General features: G+C 35.8%; 1 protein-coding gene across 9 annotated transcripts in view; it reads right to left on the bottom strand.

Moving 5' to 3' along the window:
* Window positions 1–2,012: 2,012 nt before the first annotated feature.
* Window positions 2,013–20,925, bottom strand: part of SRSF11 (serine and arginine rich splicing factor 11) — a 44,716-nt gene continuing 25,803 nt past the window's right edge. For 3 of the 9 annotated variants that reach the window (XM_034653690.1, XM_034653692.1, XM_034653693.1), the window contains 9 exons: window positions 19,391–19,483; window positions 18,636–18,685; window positions 17,127–17,254; window positions 15,257–15,338; window positions 10,704–10,835; window positions 7,604–7,693; window positions 4,053–4,169; window positions 3,522–3,660; window positions 2,013–3,417 (listed from right to left, as the gene is read on the bottom strand). In XM_034653690.1, the coding sequence (XP_034509581.1) occupies window positions 3,220–3,417; window positions 3,522–3,660; window positions 4,053–4,169; window positions 7,604–7,693; window positions 10,704–10,835; window positions 15,257–15,338; window positions 17,127–17,254; window positions 18,636–18,685; window positions 19,391–19,483 (1,029 nt within the window). In that variant the 3' untranslated portion in view covers window positions 2,013–3,219. The remainder of the gene's footprint in view (window positions 3,418–3,521; window positions 3,661–4,052; window positions 4,170–7,603; window positions 7,694–10,703; window positions 10,836–15,256; window positions 15,339–17,126; window positions 17,255–18,635; window positions 18,686–19,390; window positions 19,484–20,925) is intronic. The other 6 variants (XM_034653686.1, XM_034653685.1, XM_034653691.1 and 3 more) reach the window with 5 other exon arrangements.

Below are 20,925 nucleotides of genomic sequence, written 5' to 3'. Positions count from 1 at the left end.
ATACACTTTGTATATTCATATGAATATAAGTAAGTTAGCATGGTTCACACCTGAGTTATTTTGCTAAAGAATGTCTGAATGCATTGCACAGACTTTGACATTGTAAAATGAGAATGGCAACAAAAATAAAGCAGACTCAAAAATCTACAACCCCAGAATAATCTCACTGAGAAAGCTGCTACTGATAATAAAGCCTTAATAGACATTCTGGATGCTCTTAAAAGTACCGGGAACATTTCTACCACGTCCACATTTAGCTAAAATAAACACAAGTAAATGTCCCTGATTACAGAGAAGTATTTAAAAATAGAACAGGGATGAGATTCATTAGCTTAATTTAAGACAAAAGCAACAGAATTTCAATTCGTTTTAAAGATGTCTACCAATATTCAAACAGCATAGCCCCCTAAGTATAAATCTGGTACCAACTGGAGAAATTGGTAGTTTTGCTAGAGAAGTTGGCATGTCCATGCTGATACCAACAGAACCTCACTCAATTCTAAGATGCAACGCCAAGGTTAAAGATAATTTTTACTGTTCCAGTGGAAGTCCAGTTTTTCTTTCCCCCCAAGCACCTAACTTTTTTTCTATGTTCCACATATTATATAATCACTAGCAGGAAGCTTATCCAAAACCCACCTTCACAAAAAGGAAAACATACCTTCTCCAAGTCGTATCTGCACACAATTTATCTTAAGAGCTTCTGCTAAACATTTCCCCAAACTATTACATAGTTTTGAAAAGCTCCATAATTAAATGACAGGTACCATTTACTGACCCAGGCATACAGGGCTACATCTTCTAACTACCAAAACACATGGCAAGGTCTATACTGCTCCTTAAATAGGAAAATGAAGGTAAGAAACAGGTCTTCCACCTGTAAATGAAGCCCAAATTCATGACCAGACTCTCATACTTCTCACGTACTGCTGAAAAATTTAAATAAATAGGACAAACATTTTTCTAACAAAACCACTTTTATTTTTTAATCATTTTTTACTACCAAATACAGAACAAAACTCAAGCGTGGAGGCAGTATTCACTTGATTTTAACTGATTATATGTTAAAGGCTTGTGTCCCAGTGCAACCCTTTGTGCATAAAATGTTCACTGAAGAATAACCTAAGTGTGGATTCCCTTCACTGTTAGCATCTTAAGTCAGTGACATTATTTTGAAGCCAAAAATTGAACTTTTTGAAAAGTTAGTGTATTTGTATTCAGAGATTACAAGTAAGGGAATAGGCTTTAATAATAGGTTAAACCATCTGAAACTGCCAGCATTTTTACTTATTTTTTCACTTACAAAAATGGCAGTGTCAAATGGTTCAACCTTTATCTACTAAAAAAGTTTTCATAAGTTTAAACAAATGTCATTTGTGTTCAACTTTGTGTTTAAAAAATGCAATGATTAATAGAGGACTGTTACTAGAACTTCTTACTATAGACAAAATTCCTTTTGATAAAATCTTTAAAAAGTTACTACAAACTGTAAAAACAACGCTGCTTTTCTATATGGCATTTCAATTTTAAAAGTTAAAAAAAATTATACTCAAACTTGCATAAAACCTGCAACTCCAAGTCTCATTTTCCCCATAATGCCAGCCACTCAACACTAGTCAGAGTATTTCATAAATGAATAAATACACTATTTAGTACTGTACAGTAGATACATACCATTGACCGTTTCTACACTATTCCAGAAAAGGCAAATATTTGTATTTCACGGAAAATATAAATTTACTAGATATAGGTGGGATCATTTATCCTAAAGTTCACTGCTTTACTCAACCCGATTCCTACACCCAGAATATGAGAAATAAAATTACACTAAGACTGCTTTAGATAGAAATAAAACCAACTTTGACAATTCTGATGGCAACTAACTGCTACAGTGATGGATTTCATCTTATTACTGTATTTAAATATGTGGATTGAAAGGGGAAAGATCTTGATTTGTAAAATGAATGAGGTAAAGGTCATACATTCAACAGCGTAAATAAATACAAATACAGTTTTACAGGAACATGAACATAAGTTTAAGGGTTTTATTATCAAAGTCTTGTAAAACAATTTCAGAAACTGTACATCAACATGGCACAGACTGTCGCCTACTTTTGTTTATACTGCACAAAAGTAAAGCTTGAAACTCCTGTAACTAAGAAAACAGTTGCCTAACTACTCTGCGTTTAACATGAAATCACTGTGTGCATAAGATTACTACTGCAGTAACAGTAACACAAATTTATTGGTTTTATACAACGAGATCAAATAAAAAGTACATTATCAAGTAGATTTGTCTTATTTTAAAAGCATATGAAGGTCAATTTAAAATGCACTACCCCCTTTCTCCAACACTGAGATTAAAACAAATTAATAAAAGAGTGGAAAATTGAAAATCAGGACGAGGGATAACTTTCTTTTACAGATGGACTCAGGATAGGCAGCTTTCACTGATGTAGACGTGGAATAAATTATTTCAGGAAAAAAAATTCCCAAACACCTTATGAAAAAGTATACAACTCTACTTCAAAATATGCTATTTACTCACTGCCAGAGACAGTTTCATTTGAAATCTTGTTTCTGTAATTAAAGCCTAATCAGCCATCAAAAAAGGTTAGTGCATATATAACCTTTCAAAGTTAAACAAAAGCCACAAAAATTTAGCCACAAGGCTTAAAGGATTATCTACTTCAAATGTTCATTTTCAGATGTAACTATAAGAATGTTAATCTGTCATGTCAACAAATAAGACCATAAGTAGATCTATCATGTTGGAGGATTTTAATGACATTTAGGATATTCCTGCCACGATTAACATGCAATCAGTGCATTCCCTACATGGCTCTATTACGGCAATGAATCAAATTCTAGAAATACTATAAGTGAACTTACTTAATAAAGGAGATCATACAACATAAACAACCCATGCCTGCTGTAGACGCATGCAGCTTTTCATTGTTGTTAGGAAGCAGCACCAGAACAGTAAACTGCTTGGTTACTCAATCAGATTTCACCGTGTCAAGAACTGGTTACTCACGTATCATTTTCTAAAAAGCTTTTGGATGTAAATAACTAATATCAGTATCAGGAGCTTTATAACCATTTATAACTCAGAGCTGTACACATCTAGGTTTGAGATGAACAAATACAGCATTAAGAAATCACACAAAGGAATGACACTGATGCATGTATACAGTTGGATTCCCACGGAGGCAATGCTCAGTCACTCATATCCATGTCCTCTTCATGATGGTCGTCCCCATTCACTTTGGATTCCCTTAGTGAATCGCCAGTTCCCTTTTCCACAGAGCATTCTTTTGCTTTAGGGGAACTTGCTTCTGTTGGCTTCTTCTCCTCTTTTTTCTCTTTCTCGCTGTCATACCCTTGTTCCTCTTCATCGTAATCCCGTGTAACCTGCTTTGCCAAGGAGAATAAAGAAAGTAAACGTCTTCCCCAAAAAATCACTTCTTAAATTACCAGCACTACCCCAAATATCAAAGTAAATTAGTTTGTAAACATACTTTTACATCTTTATCACTCTCTGATTTTCTTTCCCGATCTTTTTCCTTATCTTTACTTTTCTTCTTCTTGCTTGTTGATCGTTCTCTTTCATCTCTGCTTCTTTCTTTGTCTTTATCTTTCTTCTTCTCCTTTTTATGTCTAGGATGACAGTAAAATATTCTCAAAAAAAAAAAAAATTCTTTAAAGGAACCACTCAAGAAGTTTCACCCTTAAGTGTAGCAGTAAGTTTAAACTTCTTCAGACAGTGAGCTTGACCCAAGTTTACATGACATGAAGAACAAAGACCCATTTCAAAACACCAGCTACAAGTTGTGCACTAGTGACACACGCAAGACGACTGTAATTTGGTTACAGGTCTAAAATGCCCGATCCTAGACACATCTTATAACAACAGAGTCTCAAGCAGAAAGGGAATATATCAGCATGAGTGCTTCAATTCTTGAAAAGGAAGCAGCAGCTTAGGAGAGTTTTTAAACAGAAACAGCTTCTGAAGTGTAGAATCCATAGATCCATAGCACTGACACCCTTACCTCCTAGGAGATGGTGAGCGAGACAATTTTCTTTTAGGTGACCTAGGCTTTTTAGGAGATCTTGTGCCACTCCTACTTCGTCGTCGTCGTCTCTCTCTAGAACCACAAATGTGCAAACTAGATTTTAAAATACAGTATTATCTAAAAAATGCAGACACATCATAGCAGATATGTCTACTGAAGGAGCGCCACTAGGAACTCCTACGACAGGATCTGATAATCAAAAATCCATTTCCTTCCCCTTCCTCCCTTCCCTTCCTTCCTTTCTCTTTTTTGTTTAAAAGACTTTATTTTTAAGTAATCTCTACACCCAACCTGGGACTTGAATTTACAACCCACAGATTAAGAATTGCCTGCTCTTCTGACTGAGCCAGCCAGGTGTCCCTGAAAGACCCATTTTGAGCTGAAGAATCAAATGAATAATTCTTTCACAAACTGTATGTTTTTCCTTTCATGCCGTCAAGAAAATTCTTAAAGACAAAAGTTCTGGGGCACCTGGATGGCTAGTCAGTTAAGTATCTGCCTTCAGCTCAGGTCATGATCCCAAGGTCCTGGGATCGAGCCTCGCATCAGACTCCCTGCTCAGCGGGGGGCTGCTTCTCCCTCTCCCTGCTACACCCCTTACTTGTGCTCTCTCTCAAATGAATAAATAAATAAAATCTTAAAAAAAAAAAAGTTAAAGTTCTAATTCAGGAAGGAGAAACAGTCTGAAGTAAATTATTTTAGAACTCAGGTTTAAACTCAAAAATTCAGTGGCCAGAACAGCTATAATATGTCATAATATGAAAGTCAACTGCTAATAAAATCCAAAAAAATTACTTTTACTAGGTAAAATTCAAGCAGCAGAATTAGTAGTAACAGAGATCCAACTGATACCCTATATTTCAACAAATGATGTTCCCCTCAACCCTGCTTTGAGCAGTTAGTTTTAAGATGCATAGTCTTTCTCCTCTCTTTAAAATTGTGACTTTTTCTTTTTTTAAAAATATCTGCTTGTCACTGTTCTCAAAAATTTTAAGACTTGCAAGATGACCATTATTACAATTTAGGCAACAAAGAAATAAAAATAAAACCCCATCCTTTCAGTTGGTTTTTTAAAAAAAGCTTTTTAACTCTTAACAGCCCTCGGGAACCGCCCCTGCCAGAAATATCACACACAACTTTTTATTCATCAAATGTTAGGTTTGTCAAGTTTGTATACCTCATACTTTTTGCTACTGCTCTGCGTAACCAAACTCAAAATACCCTAGATGAAAGAGATTTTTTATATTTCTGTGTCCCTGTATAGATTTGTAGCATGACTACAAACACAGTAAGTATATAATAAAAACTTAACAGAATATGCCTTAACTTGGGATAATCCAATAATTAAGTAGGTAAGGTGCTTATAAATAAGTACATTAAGTAAAGCAATAGCAAAAAATAAAAAAGCCTCTAGTTTTCAAGGTAAGAAAATATATGTTGCTCATCCCATCTTTTATGCCCCTTTGTTACCTATGTATTTTGTAGACCTGGTTTGGCATTTCCTTAAGCACTCACATCTAGTTTTGTTTTGTTTATATATTTACTTTTAAGAAACTGTCACCCTGATAAGAAACCCAAACCCTTTAGCTATTCACACCAACCACTAACCTATTTTGTCTTTATAGATTTACCTATTCTAGACATTTCGTATAAATGGAATCATACAACATGTGGTACTCTGTGACTGGCTTTCATCTGTCACAACGTTTTCAAGGCTCATCCATGTTATAGCATCTATCAGTACATTTCTTTTTACTGCTGAATAAGATTCCACTGTATGAATATACCACTTTGTTTACCCATGTTAGTTAATGGACATTTGGGTTGACTTTCAGATTACCATGAACAATGCTGCTATATAAACATTAGTGTAGAAGTTCTTGTGTGAACATCACGTTTTCACTTCTCTTGGTTATACCCTTAGGAATGAAACTGCTGTGTCAAGAAATTCTTTTTGAGGAATTGCCAAACGTTTTTCCAAATTATCTGCCCCATTTTACATTAATACCAGCAATGTACAGAGTTCTAATTTCTCCACATCCTCACCAATCACTAGTTATCATGTTTTTTGTGTTTTTTTGTTTTGTTTTAAAAGATTTTATTTATTTGACAGAGACCGCCAGCGAGAGGGAACACAAGCAGGGGGAGTGGGAGAGGAAGAAGCAGGCTCCCAGCAGAGCATGGAGTCCAATGCTAGATCTCACACCCTGAGTCGAAGGCAGACACTTTACGACTGAGCCACCCAGGCGCCCCTGTTTTTTTTTTTAATATAACCATCCTAGGTGGGTGTGAAGTGGTTCTGATTTGCATTTCCTTCATGACTAATGCTGAACATCTTTTCATGAGCTTACTGGACACTTGCTTATCTTTGATGAAATGTCAATTCGGATCCTTTGCACATTTTTATACTTGGTTATCTATGATTCTTCCTGTGTTCTAGATAACAAGTTCCTTATTAGCTTATATATAATTTGCAAATATCTTCTAGCACTCTGGATTATCTTTCTTGATAGCGTTCTTTGAAGCACATGTTTTTAGTACTGATGATCTCCAATTCATCTGTTTCTCGTGTTGCTTATGCTTTTGGTGTCATTCAGAAACCACTGCCAAATTCAAGGCCATAAAGATTTATTTAATTCTATGGTTTTTCTAGCAGGTTTTAGTTTTAGCTTTTATATTTAGGTCTTTCATTCACTGAATTTTTTAAAATTTATTTTATTTTTATTTTTTTTAAAAGATTTTATTTATTTATTCGACAGAGATAGAGACAGCCAGCGAGAGAGGGAACACAAGCAGGGGGAGTGGGAGAGGAAGAAACAGGCTCATAGCGGAGGAGCCTGATGTGGGGCTCGATCCCATAACGCCGGGATCACGCCCTGAGCCGAAGGCAGACGCTTAACTGCTGTGCCACCCAGGCGCCCCTGAATTTTTTTTTTAAATACAGTATGAGCCTCCTAGTGAATCTGAACATCGAGATTAAAGAATACTGAAGCAAGACATGTGTAAATGAGACTGGAAGAAAATGGAGGTAGTCACCTTTACTACTAGCATATGAATTCCACATTAAGAGTGAAAAATGTATTTTCTGTGGAGTAAAGTTGCAATACCGAATTTTCACTGTGGCAGATTCAAGACACAATGACTAGAATGACACAAAGCGGAACTTATATGGGCTCTCATTTTATCAATAAATGACTATATATGCAGATATTTTAAACGTGACTATAACAAAATGAATACAGTAATTCAGCATATATTAGCCATTAAAACTTAACCAACAAACCAAATCAGGATATGAAATGTACACAGCAAAAATAAAAACTGATTTCTGTTGAATTCCATGTCATTTCAAATATAACACCATAAATATTAAGTAAAAAGAACTTAGATTATTCTTCACAAATTGCTTTTAAAAAACTTCAACACTGAAGTATGTACCTACGTACTGGAAAACATTCAATGCTCACGGCCTACTGTTATTCTTACAAAGTTGTGAAAGGTGCCAAGAACTCACAACGCGACCTTACCTGCTTGCACTTCTGGAACGTCTGGCTGTGCTATAGCTTTTTGGTGGTGTTTTGGAACGTTTCTTTTCTTTGTCTTCCTTCTTTTTGTCTCTGATAAATGAACACAATTTACGAATGGATTATAAGATTCAGCTAATATAAATAAAGGAACTACAAATAAAAACAAAAGCACAGTGAGAATTAATCCCATTCTTAAAATATATTCTTATAGAAACTGTAGTAATAGTTTAAGTGGCATATTTGTGGTAAATAACTTAAGAAAAAGATTCTCCTGCTATTCCACATAAAACTTCTCTCCAAAAGAGCAAAACAGACTATGTGATGAAAAAATAATATAGGATGTTGTACAATTTCTTGGTATGTCTGGCAATAAACACCAAGTTTTATTTTTTATTTTAAAAAATATTTTATTTCTTTGTCAGAGAGCGAGCGAGCGTGCGCACACATACAAGCAGGGGGAGTGGCAGGTAGAGGGACGAGCAGGCTCCCTGCTGAGCAATGAGCCTGATGCGGACCCATGCGAGGACCCTGGGACCATGACCTGAGTCAAAGGCAGATGCTTAACCGACTGAGCCACCCAGGCATCCCCACACCAATAGTTTTAATAATTGTCTCCAGGCTCTTCAACACCCCTTCTCGCAGCTGATTACCAATTTTCCCACTCACCATGACTCTGTGCCCTCTACTGTCAGGCCAGAACCCACAAACTGCTACCAAATTTAATGATCAGTAGTACCCATGTTCTTCCAAAGGACATACCCCCATATGGTTAAGCTTTACCATGGACCAAGCCCACCTTCTACTTTTTTTCCTGCTACATATTCTATGCTATTCAGTGCCATCAGAAAAATAGCCCAACACAATGGACTATTCCTATACATATTTCAAGGCTAAATCTTTTATAGATTCTTGTAAATTTACTTTTATTTCCTACAGCATTTTTTCCTCTTAGATTACCATTCTCCTCAAGACTCTGGGGGAAAGGTAATCAATGTATTTGCTGAATGAGAAGTCCTTCACTCCCATAAACATATACATACTACCTATCCTCAATTATAATCGTAGAGATTAAAGTATTCCTCTTGTTTTTCTAAGCTAATCCCTATAGTTCCTATTTCTGCCCTTCCCTTCTTTGGTCACGTTGCTTCCATCAGTTACCCCCTCTTCGTTCAAGTCTTTCTCTCTAATTTCTGATCACTGCAACAGTCCCTCAAGGAGACTCAGTCATGTTTCACAAATTGATCCTCTATCAGAAATCTTTTCAAAGTAAAAATTTGAAAAGAGTAACTCCCTGTTCCATAACTTTTCCATCTCTTCCCAATGCTTCCTGGATCAGGTACGAACTTAGTGGGAACAACACAGCCTTTTGTGTGTCACCTGTCTCCTTACACTTTTTTGAGCTTATTTCTCAGCACCCCCATACCAAAATACTTGCCATTCCAAGAATTTATGCTAACTTTGTAAACAACATTCTCTACCTGAAACCATGCTCCTAAGTGCAGTCAAATCTATCAAAATTTAATACTCAGTCACTTCTCAATTAATTCTCTTTCAATACTACTAGCAATGAGCCTCCCTTGGTAATTACATTAACCCCTGTTGTGTAAGAAAAGTTCCTTGAGGGAAAGAATGCTTAATTCCTCTTTGTATGATATTCGTTTTTCAATATGCCAGTTTGTTTGACTGACTGAAGATGACTTCCCCTATAAAATATAGTAACTAAAAGCCTCCTTATAGGCTGAATACTCAAAGCTCTACCCCCCAAACCTTTGTTCCCAGTTGAGTTATATGCTCACTGAGAATAAACTGTTTTGGATTCCAGCTGTCCTTATTATTTATACAAATGGATAATAAATAGTATAAATAAAAGGTCTGCTTCTAGAAAATTAGGCAAACATTTTAAGAAGAGATAAGGACAGTCGCTAAAAAAAAAAAGCATTGTGAAATTGTATGCTTCTGACAACTTATAAATGAGAAAAAAAATAATAAAATTTTGGCACTTTTAAAAAGTGATAGTTCTCTTGTTAATGTAAAGGTGGTTCAAGTGAAAAAACAATGACTTGGTAAATGTTACTCAAGACTACATATTAATTTAAAAGGGTTTGGCTCTATATGAAAAAGACTGACTACTGAATGAATGCATGTTTAAGTCAAAATACAAAGTTAAGGTACGATGTCTGCTTAGTGAATCCTCAACTAACTTTAACCTTCTACTCATTCCAAATCATAGGACAGGAGGCTCTCCAAGTATGGTTCAGTGTTTGCCATACAGTAATTTTTTTTTTTTTTTAAAGATTGTATTTATTTGACAGAGAGAAAGACAGCCAACGAGAGAGGGAACACGAGCAGGGGGAGTGGGAGAGGAAGAAGCAGGCTCCCAGCGGAGGAGCCTGATGCGGGGCTCGATCCCAGGGATCAAGGATCACGCCCTGAGCCGAAGGCAGACGCTTAACGACTGAGCCACCCACGCGCCCCTGCCATATAGTAATTCTTTTTTTTTTTTTTAAATTTCTTTATTCGACAGAGATAGAGACAGCCAGCGAGAGAGGGAACACAAGCAGGGGGAGTGGGAGAGGAAGAAGCAGGCTCATAGCAGAGGAGCCTGATGTGGGGCTCGATCCCATAATGCTGGGATCATGCCCTGAGCCGAAGGCAGACGCCTGACCACTGTGCCACCCAGGCGCCCCTGCCATATAGTAATTCTTAATCAATGTTTATAAGGTGCTGATAATGGGATTTATAAAGGTGAATTAAGGCATGGCTGTCTGCCATAAACTCTTCAGCATACCGTAAGGAATGGTGGTAGCACTATACCCTTAGCAGGGTTGAGTGGCAATAAGGAAACAAAGAACACAGTAGGAGAGGTACGAATTTTTACTACAAAGAAATCGTATCTTGGTTTTCAGTTATAAGGAGAAACCTAAAATTTACAAGGGACACCAAGAAAACAAACGCCAGCCTCTTCCAACTTTAAATAGTTCCTTCTCCAATCTAGCCCTGTATCTCCTTTATCACCTCTTTTGTCATTAAGTAACCTGTACTTAGGGTTTTGGGAACTCTAAAATTTGTCGTCCCACCCAAAGTCAATGGTCTACTGTACCTGGTTTTTGATGTGCTCCTTGACCTTCTACCTCTCTCTCTGGAATGAGATCTTCTCCGTCTTGGACTTTTGGATCGTCGCCTACTCCTTGACTTAGAATGTGATCTCCTTCTTGATCTGCTTCTTGACCGCCTAATAGTGCGAAAGAAAGCCAATACACATATTTAAAGTTAGAAAGACTAGCTCTGTGGACTGTTTCACTCAGCAGCAAACAAACGATTCAGACATATGGGTTAGCTATCAATAAATGGAGGTAATTTCCTATCAGCTGCTATTATTTCCTTAGTCCATAAATAAAAGTTTGTGTTTTTTTTTAAGATTTTATTATCTTAAGAAGCGAGAGTGACCAATGGGCGGGGGTGGGGGGAAGGGCAGAGGGAGACTCTCAAGGAGACCCTGTAGCCTGATACAGGGCTTAATCCCACAACCCTGAGATCATGATGGGAGCCAAAACCAAGAATGAGACTCTCAACTGACTTGAGCCACCCAGGAGCCCCTAAAACATCTTTGATACCTTAGAAATTAATACTTTCTAACACCTAGAATTTCTCACCTTTCCATATCAACCTGTCAAAATAGTCCTATGCCCTGACACTTCAACTCTGAACCTGAAAATCATACTAGAGAATGAAGGAAAATAAAAAGTATCTGATTCATTTGTATCATATTCCATAACTATCTAGAATTTTAGCATGTCTTATGTGATTCCTCACTACTGCAGATTAAATCTATTCATAATTACCAAATACTTAACATTTGCTTACTACATGCTTTACAAATACTTATTCTCATAAGCCTGTCAAGTAGGCACTATTATTATTCTCATTTTATAAATGGAAACCACTTAGTGTGTTGTTGCTCTCTGTGATTTCTAATTGTTCTCTGAAATATTTTCTTTGATTTACAACTTGAGAGAAATCAAGCAATGCGGCCCTACACAGATATATACAACTCAGCATGAATTGCCTCTTCTACTCTCATTTCCCCTCAACATTTACACTATCTCTACGTGATCATCCCTTTCCTGTCATGTAACAGAACTGTTTTCCCTCTGCGCCCTCTTCTCGCCTCTTCCCCCAAATCCTATACACTTCCTCTTCCAGGACTTAAGCACAATTAACTTTTTGATGTTGTCACTGATCCTCTTTTTGTATTTTATTCTAAGAATAATCAAAAATAAACGGCATCCTCTGCTTAAGACTTTTATCATTTAACTTCTAAGGACCATTCAATCTGTTTCTATGGAAAACCTCTAATATAGTCTAAACCTTTTTGTGTTCACTTATTTAAGGTGCCCAAAGGATAGACACTTTAGAAATGATAAAGATTTATGCCCAAATCTCACTTAAAAGCCTGCAAATGGAGAGCATTCTTTCAGCCTATTACTTAAAAATAACAGCACCTATATTACGAATATTTGTTATTTAAAATGAAATTAGAAAGTTCAGCTCAGTGCCTTAGAATAGGTGTATAAACGAACTATGGACCCCTTTCTTTCCTCTTACTAATATGTTAATACGGCTTCTGCTGTCTCCTCTAAAACCACTGTTTCAAAACCGATCACTAGTGTCTTACTGAATTCAATAACTTTCATTTTAATCATTTCCTATTTTTTAAATAATAATTTTTTATGTTATGTTTCATTTCCTATTTTTGACCATACATGGAAGCTACTAAAACAGTCCCTCTCAGTAACATGTCTATAGCCTAGGAAATGTTCATGTGATGCTTACTTAACCTTTCTGTAAGCTTCATAAAAAGGGGATTAAATTTGTCCATCTTATTCAACACTGCACTCTTGAGCAATTACTACAGTGCCTGACTCCAGAAGAAGGTACTAACAGTATATTTTGGGTGACAGTGACTCTATAAAGTATCAGAATCATCACTTTCTTCTTATGAGTTAAAAAGAATTCTGGAAAATAAAAATTGATGTTATTAGAATTAAGCACTACTCATCTTTTGAGGATTCTGGCTTAAAGAAAACTTTAAGACAATCGTAGCTAAACTGAGTTACTCAGTAACTGAGTTACTCATTTTTACAATCATTTTAGCTAAACTGAGTTACTCATTTTTCCTACCTTTAATATATACACAAAAAACAGATATAGAAACAATCATAAGCACATTCTTACAGTTTCTTTCTAAACAAAATGATTAATATAAAATAGTTTCAGATATCTAATAAGCAGAGGTACCACATCCATCTATTCACTATAAGGTCCTGAAACAGTTATTTTTTAAGAGCAACGTGCTGCAGAGCTACTTTAACTTATTAGTTTATATGAGTTTTTTTCTTTTGGTTTATATGAACTCTTAAAAAAATCAGAAAAATATATGAAATTAGTATATTAAAAGTTTGTTGAAAGTAATGGTAATTTTACATGCCAACATGCTTAAGATACTACAACCCATAATAATTCTCCATTATAATGTATTATTACAAGCGTCCAAAAACATTTTGTTCGAGGAAATAAATGTTTCACTGTTATTTCCCACTGGTTGTATTAAAGTAATTCAAATTAAAATCTGAGAACACTAGTATGCACTTGGTATATACAGAAAAAAGGATGTGGGTTCTCAAACCTTTTAAGTGTTAAACTATAAGAGCATGGTGCTGGAAAATCAGGATTATAAGTAGTACCAATATCTCAAGTAAGAGGAAAATTTTAGCTGATCTTGAGCAAGCAAACAAAAAAGGAGGTTCCTTGGGTGCAGATGAAGATGTGGGAAAGAGCATTAGCAGAAAGGAACAGTATGAGCAAAAACACGGAAGCGTACAGAAAACGTATGTTCAGGCAAATACTACTGTAGTTTACTGTTCTGGAGTGGTAAATGACCAGTGTGGAAAAATAAATCGGGTTGAGAAGTAAAGAAACCTGAATGCCATTCTAAGGTTTTATTTACCATGTTGTTAAGGCCAATAAGGGTGCTCCTCAAAGTTTAACAAGGCTGTGACAAGATCCAAACTTGGTTTTTTGAAACACATCTTTAGGAATGAGACAGGCTGGGGGNGGGGGGGAGGACAACCCTATAACATTCTGCTATAGACTGAATTTTGTCCCCCTTCCATAATTCTTATGTGAAACCCAATTTCCAATGTGATAATACTGAGGTGGCGCCTTTGGGAGGTTATTAGGTCATGAGAGTGCAGCTTTCGTGGGATTAATGATCTTATGAAAGACATCTAAACCCCTTACCCATTCCATTGTGAGGATATAGTGAAAAGACTTATAAACAAGGGTCCTCACGAAATACCTAATCTGCCAAGACCTCAACCTTGGACTTCCCAGCCTCCAAACCTGTGAGAAATTAATTTCTGTTGTTTGTAAGCCACTGAGCCTATGGTATTCTATTATAGCAGCCAAGCCAACTTATGAAATGACTTGACTAATGAAATGACTATGAAATGACTTGACAATGTCACGGGGTCCACAGGTCAAAATTATTTAAAAAAAAAAAACCCAAGATATTATTTGCCCTTTCCACTGTGTTGACATTTGAATAGTGCAAAAGCAATGATGGTGTGAGAGGATTGGCATCTTCTTAGCAAAGATCAAGGTAACAGGAACTGAACTGCCCTAGTAGTCACCTGTATTCTTCACTGGCATTTGCAGTAAAAGAAAAAAAAAACAAAAAAATACCATTTCCACTAACGAGGTCTTTGATGAAGCAGTAAAAATTATTAATTTTATTAAATCTGGTTCTTTGAATGCTATTAATAAAGTATTACTGAGTAGTAAATATTAACTCTAGTCCCTTGAGCAATGTTCTGTGCAATGAATGCATAAATCACTTCTCATATTAATTAAAGTTCAGTGACTATCATTATTAAGGAACACAATTGTGTGATTGAGTTGTAAGTTAACTAACTGCTTTTACCATGAAATAACATTTTACTTGAAAAAACAAGTATGACAAACTATGGGTGTTCAGACTACAGTACTGGCAGACATTTTCTTGAAAAAATGCATGAAGCCTATCATCTCAAGAAAAACAAACTTGTTGCCAATGGTAAGATCTGAGCTTTTAAGAGAAAATTAAATTTTAGAACACTTGAGTTCCCCAATGTGAACATGACAGATTCCTAATACTTAAAGGGTTTTCAGGTAAGATGTGTGGTGATATTACCAAAAGAACAGCAAGTTGTCATTTACAAATATTCATGTATTAGATGGGTAAGCTGTAAGTTGCATTATGACCTTCCAACTTAAGTCTCAAGAGTCTAGTGAAAAGTTAGAATTAGAATTCAAGTCAAAAGTTTCAAGTCTAGTGTTCTTCCATAGTACTAACTCAATTTAATGCTCCAGTCCCAGTGCCTTCCACCCATCCCCGGATTTTGGAGTTTTAAAGTACCGATCGTCTATTTAGCCCATACCTTTTCTCCATGTATACACACATGAACTCACACACTCTGCTAATAGCAACAGTCACTGAAACACACTTTAACCAAATGCTAAGCAGGTTAACAGACAGAAAATTAAGAAGGATATGAGATACAGATATTACCTTTGTCTAAGGTACAATTAACTACCAACAACAATCAATCTAACCTGTGCCTAGAAGATGAGGGAGTCCTCCTCCTCCTTGAACGTGATCTTGACCTTGAGTGCCTTCGTTTTTCTTCTTTCTTATCTGGATTAAAAAAAAAAATGAATCTCGATTTAGAAATCATCAAATAACTCCCATTCAGGAGTTATTCTAAGAAATTCTTTATTATCTTAATTTTCATATTTTATATATCATTCTTAAATGTTATATGGTCCTTTTTTCTAGGCTTTCGGTAGATCCAAATTAGACATCTAATTTTCAACTAGCCAAAGGTTCCATTGACTATTTCATTTGTACCAGACTTGGAAGGCTGTCCATAACAATCTATGAAAAGGATTATCCTTGATTCTTTATAGGTTTCTAAATGAGGAGTCCCTTTGTCCATTCTCAGGTTCTACTTTCCCAAATACAGCTATAATTCACCCAGATTAAAACTTTATTTTCATGTGTTATGTAGTAATAATATCTCCCCAACCAGCATTTAACTGTAAGATAAATATATTTAACAGATTTATAACAAATATACACATTAATGTGTATTTATTCTTGGTCTGTTAAAATGTTCCTTCTTTACCACTTAAGTCTATGCTCCTCTGCTAAATAAATTCCTGTATATTTATATTAAAGTGGTTGATAAACAGGCTCAATATTTGGCCTTCAATTCCAGAAAGTCATGACTCATTCACTGTTCTCACTATACTCTGCGACAGAACTGGGTTTTAGTAAGCTAGCTCTCATTCTTAATCTGTCTGAACCTCCTCTCCTCTTCTTCTCCAATTTTCAGTTCTGTAAGTTAGGAGACAAATCTAGATGATTTGACTCCCATTTCCTACTTTTTAAATGATATGTAAGTTAATTCCTTTAACTTGGGACTTAGGGGGAAATAAAGCCATTGCATTCTTCACACGTGATCTACAATCAAAGAGAAATTGAGTTCTTCTTTCACATTTAGATCATTTCACTACCAGGATTCAATTTATTGCAAATACCAATATTAATAATAAATTAACAAAAATCTTGGGGGGAGGGGAATTCATAAATAAACCACTTTTAGTATTTCCAGTTATTAGTTTTCAATGAAAACAAAAAGTTACAGCATGGTGTTCTAGCTTTGGAGTCACAGACATCCAGCTGCGTATCTAAAGCTCCTACTGCTTGCCTTGTGGCCTTGGACTGATTAATTGTTGATTAAGTAACAGACATAAAGCACTTGGCATTAATTTATCCAACATTATACTTATAATTATTAATACTATAAGTAACTAAAACCTTCCCATTTATTAAGAAATAGAAGTGAAAAATTAGTAAAAGATTATTTAATGAGGGGAAAAATAATCCAGGTCCAAACAACCAATCTATACAGTCAGACAATAGGATAACCATTCATTTCACCTCAAACAGACCATCTGCAAAGACTAAGGTACTATTTTTAAGTATTTCCTTTTCTTTAAACAATGTTTTAACAGAAGCATCTTTAGTAAGTAGGTTCTCTAGATCAAATAAAAGACTAAAATCAATTAGGCTATCCCAACATAGGCAAACATACATCCAGGCACTACTATTAAGGAATGCATCATTCTTTGAGGGATGGGGTAGGGCGCCGTGTAGGATGTTTAGCTAACATCCTGATCCTCTACCTGCTGGAGATGCAGTTGGTACCAGCACAATTAAGTATCTCCAGATATTTTCAAATTATGTCCAGGTGACATGCCCCCTCCCCTCACCCAGGATCACTCTCGTACATGATCTTTTATCAGAATTTGGAAAATTAAAAAATTATAGTATTACTCAACATATTCCCAAACTTATGCAATAATCATTTTCCTCCACAATCATACAGCTTAGGATTCAACACAACTGCCTATATTTTACCCGGTTCTATAGCAGCAGAAATTAGGGACTGTGCTTCTCGTACTCTCTTCATGGCTTCCTCTATTTCTTTACTAGAGGTATCTGATTTCAGACTTGGTGAAACAAGACCAGCAGCTACATGATTCAACCTGAAAAAGAACCAAGAATTGAGATCTGAAGTATTTTAAAATGCACAACAGTATTACAAATAAATGTGTAAATGTTTCATATTATCATCATTTTAGTAAGATGCTACTTGAAAAAGGGGAGATTTCATGTTAATTTTGGTAAAACCATACAGTACAGTATCCTTTTCAATATTTACAGTCTGCATTTTAAAGATGAAGAGATACCTGGAATAAGAAAAATACCTCTTTTATTTTGCTGAGCATCCATTAACTTTCCATAAACACAAGTTGAGAAATGCTAGTACCTGGGAATATGCAGATGCTGAAGATTTCTGATTAATAGAACTTTCCTTCATACGACTTAAAAACTTTCTACAGCAGAATTTTGCTGGGGAAGAGTATTACTTGTAAGGTTGCAGATGGACAGAAAATGAGGCAGAGGCCAATGGCACACCAAAGTTACTCATGAAATTGCTGACTGGAAAGATGGACCTTTAAAGGTTTATACATGTGAAAAAAAATTATAGACAACGAATATAAGATAGTTAATTATTTGTGGAGAAAGGGCAATGTAAACAAGAATGGGTACAGAGGGAATTTCAACTGTACTGGTGTTATATGCTGGGTGGTAGGTACAGGCTAAGATTTTATCAGACAATTTTTAAGAATAATGTACTAACTACTACAGTCAAATGATTCTGTTCTCCCTCCCCCCACGTTCTCTCACTTATTTATGGTGAATTTCACCAAGCACGAAAAGCATTAAGTTCAAATTTAATATACCAAGAAATTATACTTTGTTACATATCAACTAGAGAATGTAGCAGTTACAGCACAAAGAGAACTTTTCAAAGCACCTAAAAAAAGATGTTGGTATTATGTGACATGTACTACTAGTCTTTTGCTCTGGGACAGTGTTTCCTTCACTTCTGTCTCCTTGACTGCTATTCATGCCCCAGGCTCAGCCTCTCTGATCTTAGTAAGTTCTCCCTGTAGTAAGTTCCCATAGCCCCTGTGTACTACTTCTTGTTGGACGCGCATACTTTACTATATTTAAATAATGTCTCCCTTTCGGAAGTATAAATGCTATAAAGGTACAAGCTTATAGCAGGTACTCAGTATATATACATTTTTCAAATGACTCAACTAAAGATAACATTTAGCTCTTTTCCTGTCATCCTGGCAGAAGGTATTCACAACTGTTCAGAAAGACTCAATTTACAGTGAAACAAACCCTTTATAGATGGGCTTACCTCTGAATTTTTATCCTTGTTTCGAGAAAACAGAATTATGTATTGTATAACTAGAAATAACTTTCTTTTTAACTATCAAAGACTAACTTCTCCAGACATTCACACACTATATCTGTATCACCAAATGGAAACACAGAAAAAATCCTTACTTGGGATCAACAGTACTCATAAGCTTCAGCAACTGATCTGCAGCAAGAGACTGCAAAAACAAAAATATAACAACAGTGAGAATACATAAAATAAATCGACTGCTATTTTATTTTTTCACTATGTTGAATTGCCTTAGGACAATCTGGCCAGCCAACAGGCACACTGATGACCAACAGAAATATAATGCCAGTGAAACACATCATATTAAGCTGAGCTGCGTTAGTAAGTTAAATATGATTATTATCAGCTGAAAAGTCTAGGTTTTATACAACAGTTACCTCCTGCTTATTTTGAGACTTTCTGAGGAAGTAACATTTCAAAGAAATGTGTAAAGCAAAACTCCCAAGTGCTTAGGCAGTATAATAAAAGATTTCCACAAAGTAAGGACTTCAGAAAAAAGTTTAGCCAAATAACAATTAAGAGAAAACAAAAATTTCCAAGTGGGTCACAAGAAAACAAATTTTGAACCCACATTCCCATCCTTTCATGATTGTTTACTCTGACTCCAAACATACTGATGTATTGGCTTCCTGTGAAACTACCCTGAACTACATAAAACGAAATTCTTTAATGTTGGGGCTAATAATGCAGTGACCTTTTAAACTTCTCATTAACAAGTTTACATAAAAAGAACATTATTACTATACTACAGCAATCAGTTATCTCCCATTCTGGAACTGCAAACTTAACTGTTAATGGAACAAATTCTTTAATTATAAAAATGAGCTCAAAGTTAAAAGGTATTAAGTTATACCTGAGAGTTCAAGTTTGCTCCAGGAAGCCCAAGTGCAGCAAGGGCAGGATCTAGAGTAGGAGCTCCCAAAGCAGCCAATGGAACAGCGCCAATCTGTGAAATTTCAAATTTTATTTACTTAAAATTTAATTTCTATTCTTGATACGAGGGTGACATTATTTTTTCCTGTTTCAAGGACCATATAATAACTAATTTAAGTCCGAGCTACATGGGCTCTGTTGCAACTACTCAGCTTGAAAAGAGTCAAAGATAATAAACAAATGGGCATGGTTGTCAAATCAAAATTAACAAAAACGGGGGTGTGAACCAAGGGCTGTAGTTTGCCTACTACCCCTGCCATAGACAATGGCCTCATTTTTCACTCATTGCAGCAGATTTATCCCTAAAACCAGAAATCAGAAAAACATTAAGAAAATTTATATATTCATGTGCCAACAATTGTTATTTGTTGCTTCTCAGCTCCAAATCCACTGTTCTTTGTGTCCTGTTTCATGATAATGAAAGCAGCACCCTTATAAGCATGTCCCCCTTGACAGCTAGCATGATGTTAAGCCTTATCTGTAGGGGGAATCAGGAGGACACTGTGGAAGGAGTTTAACCTCTGCGGTTTCTTTGTTCACTTTCTGATTGTTACTGCAGTGGGATGCCCAGTGCTTTCACCTCTTTAGTGAGTTTCAGTGCCATCCCTCTTGGGCAGCTTCTTACAAGTTCTGTGGGCACCCCAGAGAACTTCCATACTATCCATCCTTTTAGAAGGAGGTCTCAAACTTAGCCTCATCTAATGTGTTTCCCGTGTTCTTTCTTCCCCAGATCTAGAAGTACTAGTTGCTTCCTATACCTGCGATTACTGTATATTCATTAGAGTTCCACTAAGTAATATCCAGTTACTAGTTAGTAATTCTTTATATTAAACCTTCCCTATTCAAATTACCATGTGGGTTTTTTTTTTTTTTTTTTTTGTCTCCTGCCTGATGTAACTAGTAATCAAGAGATGCAAACCATGCAAAGTCCTATTGGAGGCAGTCTGACCTTCTCTCTGAGAACTGTGCTAACTAGCTTCTAGTAATATTTAGTAAATGAAAGTACTTTAACTGTATATGGAGTACAATTAAAATAGTGTCACTATAAAATATCTACCTTAGTTATTACACAATTTTATATATTGAAGGAATCAATCTACAAATTACACAGATCCTTATTATGTAGGTTAAAAATGTGGACTTAAGAGATAAAGTCATACTCAAAAAGACGGGAATTCCTGATTTCATCCTTTTTTCTGACTTAACAGTTAACAGAACTATTCAGACAGGTGAAATGATATAACAGAAAGAAATGCTGCTACAAAATTCTAGTTGAGGCTTGCAGTTCGCTACTACCTGTGAAACCACTCACGGACCAGTTACAATCTCTCTGAATAAGAATACATGAAGTTTGAAGAGCTTTTTATTTCTAAAACAATATGCTTTTTACAGCATCCTATCAGGGTTAGAAACATTACCAAGCAAAAAATTTCTCCAACTTTATTTCACCTTCCC

The sequence above is a fragment of the Ailuropoda melanoleuca genome, chromosome 2, assembly GCF_002007445.2.
Source record: "Ailuropoda melanoleuca isolate Jingjing chromosome 2, ASM200744v2, whole genome shotgun sequence".
In the NCBI taxonomy this organism is placed as follows: Eukaryota; Metazoa; Chordata; class Mammalia; order Carnivora; family Ursidae; genus Ailuropoda; species Ailuropoda melanoleuca.
Note: the sequence above shows the minus strand (reverse complement) of the source record. Positions and strands in the feature narration are given on the sequence as shown.